The sequence below is a fragment of the Triticum urartu genome, unplaced genomic scaffold, assembly GCF_003073215.2.
Source record: "Triticum urartu cultivar G1812 unplaced genomic scaffold, Tu2.1 TuUngrouped_contig_4742, whole genome shotgun sequence".
In the NCBI taxonomy this organism is placed as follows: Eukaryota; Viridiplantae; Streptophyta; class Magnoliopsida; order Poales; family Poaceae; genus Triticum; species Triticum urartu.
This window is the reverse complement of record NW_024115356.1, coordinates 17,255-26,855: the sequence shown is the minus strand read 5'-3', so window position 1 is coordinate 26,855 and position 9,601 is coordinate 17,255. Positions and strand designations below refer to the sequence as shown.

Genomic DNA, 9,601 nt, shown 5'->3' with positions numbered 1-9,601 from the left:
ACGATGGCAGAGGGGGTTAGAGAACGCGGACGAGCGCGGGGAAAGGGAGAAACGGTGGCGGAGCTCACAGAGGTTGCAAGGGAGCGAACGGCGAGCTCGGGGAAGGGCTGGAGCGAGCGGGGCGGCGAAGGGGATCTCCGGTGGCTGGAGTTGAGAACGAGCTCGGTGCAGCATCTCCGGGGCGAGCGGGCGCATGGGGCTCGGCCTACTTGATGCAGTCGACGACGGCGGAGCTTCCTGGCATGTCGGGGCAGCAAATGGATGGCGGTGGCTGCGGTGAAGCTTGTCGGCGGCGGTGGTTGCACTCGGCAGGAAGAGGGGGAGAGAGGTAGAGAGGGAGAGTGTCCACGGGGAGAGTGGGAAGAAAGAGAGGGGGACGTGGGGGTCGGCGGCGTGTGGCCGCGGGCGCCGGCCACGCGCTCCTCGTCCTCCTGGCGAGAGGAGGAGGACGAATGGCAAGGGCCAGTCGACTGGGCCGAGCCAGGTGGGCTGGTGGGCTGCGCCTGGTAAGTTTCCCTCTCTCCTTTTTTTCTGTTTTTCTTATTTATTTATTATTTCTGTAACTTCAGGGCTTTATTAAAAATACCAGGGCATTACCATAAATCATAAAATTAATCATGGCCACTGCTTAGAATATATCCAACAGCAAACATTTTAGTTTATGATTATTTGAGCATTTAAAATATTTTATAGCATTTAAATGCCCAAATGCAAATACCATAAGGATTAATCCAATGACCTTTGATGTCCTAGAAAAATGTGCACCATTTTTGTCAAAGGTTTTAACCCAAAACAAAAAGGGTGGGCTTTTTAGAAGGGCATTTCAGGTTCATTGGAAAAGTTTTTAGTAAACCCTAGTTGTTCCAGGGGGGTGCTGGGGGTTCTGTCATCCCCATTTCAAATTTAAAAGGAATTTAAACAGGATGCACACTCTAATGCTTGAACTAACTAGGGTGTGACATCTTCATTCATGGAGAGAGCCATCAGAACATGCCTACACTTCCAACATACATTTTTTAAGAGAGAACCTCCTACACTTGTGTTGAGGTCAAAATATTCCACTCCAACCACATAAATCTTGATCTCTAGCCACCTCCAAGTTGCTTTCCACTCAAATCATCTTTCCACCAAATCCAAATCAGTGAGAGAGGGTTGAGTCTTGGGGAGACTATCATTTGAAGCACAAGAGCAATGAGTTCATCATCAACACACCATCTATTACCTTTTGGAGAGTGGTATCTCCTAGATTGGTTAGGTGTCACTTGGGAGCCTCCGTCAAGATTGTGGAGTTGAACCAAGGAGTTTGTACGGGCAAGGAGATCGCCTACTTCCTGAAGATCTAACCTAGTGAGGCAAGTCCTTCGTGGGCGATGGCCATGGTGAGATAGACAAGGTTGCTTCTTCGTGGACCCTTCGTGGGTGGAGCCCTCCGTGGACTCGCGCAACCGTTACCCTTCGTGGGTCGAAGTCTCCATCAACGTGGATGTACGATAGCACCACCTACCGGAACCACGCCAAAAATCTCCGTGTCTACATTGCGTTTGCTCCCTCCAAACTCCTCCCTTTACCTTCATGTGCAATGTTTTACATTCCGCTACTATACTCTTAGACTTGCATGTGTAGGTTGTTTACTTGACTAGTGCTAAGTTGCTGAAATCTGCCAAGACATAAAATTGGGAAAAGGCTAGTTTTTTTTTTGGTCAAGTAGTCTAATCCCCCCCCCCCCCTCTAGACATACTTTCGATCCTACACACTAGGATTCTACTTATGAGGATTAGAGGATCTAGGTCTAGCTCTAATTAGATCAACTAGAGCTAGAACTAAAGGAAACATGAGGAGGCTCCAAACTTGTATATATCAATAGAGAAAAAAAACCTGGTATATATAGGTTGGAAGGGAGGGAGAGGGCAGCCAAGGAGGGAAAGTCTCTCCTTGGGCCACCTCCCCCCTCCCACCCACACAAAACACACACAAGGAAGGGCCGCCACTTCCTATTGGGCCAAGTTGGCCCGATGCTCCTTCCCCAGTTTGGCCTTTTAATGACCGTTTGTTTTAAATTTATTAGAAAAGCCTTCTAATAAATATTAGACCCTTTTATATATCATTTTACAGCCGAGAAACATTTTACACCTATATGTTATTTAACGGTAATACCCGATATTAGCCGATACTCTCCGAAACCCTTTCGGTGACCCCGAAACGCTTACGGATATTTATGAAACAATTCCACAAACATATTCTCATCATTCACGTCCTACTAACACTCAGCCAATAGTAATTGCCTTAAGCTTGTGACCCCGTAGTTTCGGTAACTCATAGACATGAACGAAACCCCTTTGCTCAATGACCGATAGGAGAAACGTGGACGTCCATATCGATCCCTATGAGCACACGAATGATATTCAAGTGAATATTTGGTTATCATGTGATGTTCCCTTTGCTTCGCAATATTTCACAAAACCTAGGATACATTGGTGTCCTCCTCAGTCATTACATGCTCACGATACTGTTATCCTCGTTACCGGTTTTGTTCTTCTTTCTCATTGTCGTGTTCCGGCATCCTCGTGACGTAGTCACATGTGTCGTGCCAGACGATGATTGATACCATCACACCGAGAGGGCCCTAAGAATATCTCTCCATCTTCATAGGAGCCAATCCCACTCTCGGGCTATCTAGTCCCTTGTCAAACTTTCTGATGAACCTGTAAGTTGTCATTATGATCACCATGTTACAGGTGAAGTTTGAGCAACCCCAAAGTCCACCGTACGGTAAGAAGTGATTACGATTCTCTCATGGTCTAAGGAGAAAAATCACATGTTAACACTCGGTGTTGTTACATTTGATTACAGATGATATAAACTCAATTCGTTACACACAAATTTTGGTCGATTCAATATGATCGTTCTTCTAAAGTCATACTCTAAATGTTGTTTTAGGAGTATCGTTACACTTAGCGATATCCTAAGATCTGGAAAACATGATCACCAACAACACTTGAGCCAGTCTTAGAGGCAAGATTAGAAACCTATTCTCTACCGTTTATCATTCCACACGTGCATATGAGTTTTCCACTGAGTCGCCTATTCCAGGATCATAGCAGTTATAGCGTGAAATATAAACTCTTAATTATGAAAATGAAATTATAATAATACAATATTATTACCTCTAGGGCATATTCCCAATAGTATTATGTTGTTGCTGCCGATGCAAAGTCCACCAATATCGCGTCATGATCTGAAGTCACGACTGTCAAGTGAGTTTAATCAACAAGTGAAACCTTCGTTGCCAATCCACAGAAACCAGCACTCGGTCTAGGTGCACCATTGTGAATGTACCACATGTAACCTTCATCTCAAAGGTCGGGCTTGAGTAACCCAAATCTAGCAGCATGCAGACATCAACCTTGTCTTGAAAAGCTTGGATCTGCACACTGCTGCGTTGCCCAACTCCTTCGTGCTCATTTGTATGTAGAACTTCATTGAAATCGCCCAGGCAAAGCCATGGGAGATTGCTGGAAGTACTGATGTTTTTAATAGTATACCATGTTTGGTGCCTCAAGTGGGTTTGAGCTTCACCATACACGATTGTAACTCTCCAAGGATCAAGGCTTGGTTCAAGACTGGAGCACTCAAAATGATACACATAGTAACCAAGAATATCTATTTTTATTTCATTATTCCAGAAAATGCTAATACCGCCACTTCTTCCCTAGCTATCAATCGCATATCCATTATCATACCCTAATGTTCCTGCTAAAGATTCTACCCTCGAGCCTCTTGTTGGGTTTCTGCTATGTAGAGGATGGTAGGGGGAAATTTCCTTCTGAAATCACAAAGCTCACTGATTGTCGTGGCTCTGCCCGCACCGCAACAATTCTAGCAGAAGACACACATTGGACATGGCGGCACTCCTCTAGGGAGCCTAACAATTTTGCCATTGTGTTTTTTGTGTTGCCACCGTTCTTATGCAACTTGTTCTTATCTGCTGCAATTACTTGTCCTTGACCTGTTTTGTTCCTGCCGAGACGAGGGGCTCGATGGGATTTGAGGGGAAGGTAGCATCGGTGTTTTGCCTTGGGCCGACATAGCTGTTATGGCTAACTCATCTGCCACTAGATCAACTGTCACTGCGAGCTCTGAAGCTCATTTTTTGTTCAGTTCGGCCTTGTGCATGTAGGCATCAGGGTCCTCATACTCTGATTCCCCGCTAGCTTCCTCCTGGGTGCGCCTTGGTCCATGACCAGTCCTGCCGCCGTGGCCACGGCCTCGCCCTCTCCCTCCTCCAGGTTCTCTCCCCGCTCCCTTGAACCAGCTAGCTCACAAATTTTTGAAAACTAGGGCTAACGGTGGATGCACTCCATCCCGACATTCCTTGTACATGTGGCGCACTTAACCACAAACCACGAATGAATCTGATAGCCGCTCATATGCGACTGTGAAGACCATATGTTCATACACATTTAACATTTTTCAAATGCTTGAGTTACATTTTTTCAAATACTTGTTCAACATTTATTTTAGATACTTGTTCATCATCTTTTGAACATATGGTCAACATTTCTTCCATACTCCCGCCGTCCGGTGAAATGTCTACATATAAAAAATTTAGGACAAATAATGGAGTGGAGTAAAAAAATGCATTGGGAAGATGCAAGCCACCATCTCTTTTTTTATTACCAAAACCCCAATGAGCTAAATGTAGAATGTTATTGGTCTTGATTACCGTGATATGACAGAGAAGCATTTTTTCTACTTTCATGTGCATTGGGAGGATAGAAATACACTCTTTTGTGGACAAAATTTAAAGCCAAACGCACACCCTTCAGCGGACGGAGGGACTACACAGTTAACATTTTCCATAAGCTTGGTTAACATTTATTAAATACATGTTCAACATTTTTTTCAAATACTTGATTAAATTTGTATACATATTTAAAAAATAATCATTTTTTTCATACATGGTCAACATTTTTCTATACACATTTAACATTTTCAAATGCATAACTATTTTTAGAAAAAACTTTATGTAGAGTATATTTTTGTCATATATATCTTTAGAGTATTTGGAGGCGTAAATGAAAGTAGAAACCGGAAAAGGAATAGCAGATCATTAATACCAGGAATATTCCGAAAACGACAACAATTTATCCTCATCATTGATATTAATCGGGATACCGGTAACTCCGTTACACTAAACGCAACTAAACTCGATTCTTCTAATTACGCCTATGGGGAAGTGCAACCGACAAATAAGAATCATTCGCCCAATATAATAAACAGATCTGAATCGCACGACATTGACGCAGCGGGCAAACAAACATAGAGTTAAAAATAAGCAGATGGAAGAGAGAGAAAGGGTTTATGATGGTCATCACCTGGAGGTGCACCGCGTGAGCTGCTGCGTCGGGGCTTGCACCTCGTCAAAGTCCACTTCGGGCTCCTCCCTGCGATTTCAGAGCAGATAATTAAGATGAGTCAGTACCAAGACAGAGAGCAGAGGGAGAGATGATAGAGGGCGTGGGGGCGGACATCAGGATGTCGATGTCGTCGATGACCTCGGAGGCGTCGTATATGAAGAGGCGGGAGACCTTGACGGCGGTGCCCTCGTCCCACAGCTCCTCGAATGTGTCCTCGTCCACGACACCCTGGATCGACGTCAACCACGGCAAGGCAAACTCATAGGCCAAGTCAGGCCAAATTCGACAACCACACGACTAGAGGGCAGGGTTGGGGCCTCACCTCGGTGTACATGTCGGCGATATGGGTGTTGAGCTAGACCCTATGGTATGATGTTCCAGCGATCATCGTTGGAGCTGTAATTGGCGACTTAACTAGCCCAGACTTTTCGTACCAATGCAAATACACCTAAGCCCAGAGATGCTCTACACGCTATCTCGCGAACCGACAGCTTTGTGATCCCTGGATGTGACCTCGCAGACCATCCGTTCTGTTTTTTCCCTCCTCTGGCTACTGCTCGTGGTGCCGTCATACTCTTATAAGAAGGCCACTCTTATAAGAAGGCCACGCTGAAATTTCAGACCGAAAGGACATGTTTAACATGCGTAAATATGGTGATTCGCTACACTCTGGGTACAACAACCAACAACAAGACTTGCTTATAGAGAAAAACAAACCGAACATACAGCAAAACAAAGTCACTAGAGGACCAACCAACCAGGTATAGGTTTTATAAACAGCCCATAGGAAGGGCGGCAACACATCCACGACACACTAAAATATGGACTTCACACGGACATCAACACACGACAAAAGTTTTCGTTCACAGGGTTACAAGCCCAAAGTTCCGACACGAGAATATTCATCTAAGTTTTACGCGCAACATTTGAAAACCGCTACATCTTCGGAGACACATGGAACGCATAATGCAAGGGATTGCATGGGGCCACACTCTTCCCCATTCACTTGCCGCTACTTAGGAGTTAGGACCGCATGCCGCGATCTGCTCTTCAAGCTGCATCAAAAGATGAATAATAGGTCAATGATTAAGATAAGTCTATGGCACATAATGATGCTCAAGTCACGTGGTTTCACTAATCAGCCATGTTACAAGTTAGCTAGTTTCTTATTTGGGCATTTGGCGAAGCTTAATTTAAGCTGGGAAACAAAGAATTTCTACCACTTCTTTTTAGCTACCATGTGCATCTACCAAGCATGATGACAAAATTACCACATAATCATTTAACGGCTAAATGAGACTTTTCGATACCTCAAACTAAGTGATCCAAATCTAAATGTCAAAAGAATTAGATTAAGGATTAAAGATTGTTCCCTTTTCTCTATCTTAATATGACCAATCTATGAGTTATGAAACTAGTGGGAATTTGGTATCACAATCCAACATTAGGCACATAAGGTGCTACCTGCATCATGATCTCCAACTCATGTCGCACAATATAGAACTCGTTCCTAACAAGAGCCAATGACACGAGACACCTGAAATAATGCAAAAATACCACATCGTCAAATTCTGAAGAGGTTAACAGAACTGAGATGAAATGGTTCAAAAATTGTAACCCTATACTTCAAAAGAAAAAAATCTCTAGCCATATATGAATTTAGTTGTGCGATAAACAGAAGTCTAGAGCCAATAAATTACAAGAGAACCATCAAAATGTAGCATATTCAGATAATGAACCGAGTAATATCAACAACGTGATTGCAGATGAAGTGAAAAAGCAAATCACGTTACTTCTTAACAACGTTAGATTGGTATGAGCTGAAAATAACGACAGAAAAGACAACATGAGCTGGCAGGTTTACATGGAGACAGTAAAAAACAATGTTGTGAATAATTATTGTGTAACAATATTTAATAAGCTGTTGAGTTCTGACCCATGTTTGTATTGTATGGCATAGAAATTGCCGAAGTGCATGCAGGCGAGGTTCACTTGCTGTGCACCAACACTGAAACATGCAAAAAAAATTGCAGATCAGGAAATTAGGAACTTATCAGACTTATTTTAAACTGAGACGTCAACTCAATAATATTCCCAAGGAGCCATTTCCTATCATGATTGTCAACTCCATGAATCGTTTGATGAACCAGAAAAAAACACCATTGCCGTTATGTGCAATAGCAGATCAGTAGTACCAGAAATATTCGGAAAACGACAAAGTTTTTCTTGACGAACCATGAAATTGTCATGAATACTGACAATTCCGCTACACGAGACACAACTACAATCAGGTCTTCTAATTTTGGATATACGACACCCGAATCACGTCCATGACGTACACACCCTGCGCCTGACAAATCTGAATAGAAACAACACCGTTCCAATGGAGAAACGGAAAAAATGGTCATTGGTGTTATGTAGAATTGCAGATCATTAATACCAGCCATGCTTATAAAACAACAATTTTTTTCATGCTCGGACTAGAATAATGGCACTGCCCGAAGAACAGACACGATAGTAGAACAAACGTTTGCAAAACGACAAAAATTCCCCTCGCCAAGCTATACGATTTGATTGAAATTGGGAAGAATACCAAAAAAATTCGTTACACGATATATGACTAAACTCAGCTCTTCAACCTATGGCTATACGGCGCCTGTAGAACGACACGAACCTCAATTGTGCGGCCGTGTCGTGAGGTACGCACCCCGTGCCGACACATCCAAATAAAGAAAACCACCGATGCCGTGGACAAACTAGAAAAAACATAATTAGAGATACATAGAATAGCAGATCATTAATACCAGAAAAACCACCATTAGTAATACACAGAATACCAGATCATTAATACCAGGAATATTCCGAAAATGACAACAATTTATCCTCATCATTGATATTAATCGGGATACCGGAAACTCCGCTACACTAAACGCAACTAAACTTGATTCTTCTAATTACGCCTATGGGGCAGTGCAACCGACAAATAAGAATCATTCGCCCAGTATAATAAACAGATCTGAATCGCACGACATTGACGCAGCGGGCAAACAAACATATATAGAGTTAAAAATAAGCAGGTGGAAGAGAGAGAAAGGGTTTATGATGGTCATCACCTGGAGGTGCACCGCATGAGCTGCTGCGTCAGGGCTTCCACCTCATCAAAGTCCACTTCGGGCTCCTCCCTGTGATTTCCAGAGCAGATAATTAAGATGAGTCAGTACCGAGACAGAGAGCAGAGGGAGAGATGATAGAGGGCGTGGGGGCGGACATCAGGATGTCGATGTCGTCGATGATCTTGGAGGCGTCGTAGATGAAGAGGCGGGAGACCTCGACGGCGGTGCCCTCGTCCAGCAGCTCCTCTAACGTGTCCTCGTCCACGACACCCTGGATCGACGTCAACCATGGCAAGGCAAACTCATAGGCCAAGTCAGGCCAAATTCCACAACCACACGACTAGAGGGGAGGGGAGGGGCCTCACATCAGTGTACATGCCGGCGATATGAGCGTTGAGCTGCGCCCTCAGTGCTGCGGCTGCCATGGCAAGGCGAGGAGAAGTCCGGCGGTCTGGGGGACTGAGCGGTGGAGACGGGGGGAATTCGGCTGCGGATGCGGAGTGAACGACGACGGGATCGAGGAGGAGCGGAGGTTGTATAGCTGGGCTCACGAGGGTCTCTCACGTAGGCGTTTGTTAGCGAGTGCTCTACTAGCTGTACTGCGTCGTCGGCCGGGCGCCATTAGCTAGCTTGGAAACGGCCCGCGTGCGTAATGCGTGCATGCATCATGCATCCAGGCATGGAGCCACCGGTTGTGTGTCCACGTGTTCATAGAAGTGAGCGTCTGTTTCAACTTTAATCTCTTTTCCTTTCAGAAAAAACTTTAGTCCCTCACAATGTATATAGGGACGAATAGAAGACCATCCACTCTCCTTTGTCTCACTTAAATGAATTGGTTTCGAGAGCATTCCACCACTTTCTCCTTTGTCTCACTTAAGTGAATTGGTTTCGAGAGCATTCCACCACTTTTTATGACTTTCACAGTTTCACTTTCAACCCGATTCACCGCCTACATGCCCTTTACGCCCAGTCATTCCAAAGAGTACTTGCCCCCCACCCCTTGTCTTAGCGCGGCTGCTGGCACACAGTTAGCCGGGGCTTCTTCCTCTATTCTATCGTGATCGTGCACTC

At 44.4% G+C, this 9,601-nt stretch overlaps 1 protein-coding gene across 1 annotated transcript; it reads right to left on the bottom strand.

Moving 5' to 3' along the window:
- Nucleotides 1-6,106: 6,106 nt before the first annotated feature.
- On the bottom strand, nt 6,107-9,107 carry LOC125528249 (histidine-containing phosphotransfer protein 2-like). Its single transcript, XM_048692745.1, has 6 exons — nt 8,896-9,107; nt 8,686-8,801; nt 8,531-8,599; nt 7,354-7,425; nt 6,882-6,954; nt 6,107-6,472 (listed from the first exon to the last, which is right to left on the bottom strand). The coding sequence occupies exons 1-6, from the start codon at nt 8,953-8,955 to the stop codon at nt 6,434-6,436; spliced, it is 429 nt and encodes a 142-aa protein (XP_048548702.1). The 5' UTR covers nt 8,956-9,107; the 3' UTR covers nt 6,107-6,433.
- Between the last annotated feature and the right edge of the window lie 494 nt (nt 9,108-9,601).

Excerpts from the sequence above, each read along its gene's own strand:
- LOC125528249 (XM_048692745.1), bottom strand. The coding sequence starts at position 8,955 with ATGGCAGCCGCAGCACTGAGGGCGCAGCTCAACGCTCATATCGCCGGC. Across the intron at positions 8,802-8,895 it reads TCGCCGGCATGTACACTGAT|GGTGTCGTGGACGAGGACAC; the intron begins GTGAGGCCCCTC and ends ACGTCGATCCAG. Across the intron at positions 6,473-6,881 it reads AGTTGGAGATCATGATGCAG|CTTGAAGAGCAGATCGCGGC; the intron begins GTAGCACCTTAT and ends CTTTTGATGCAG.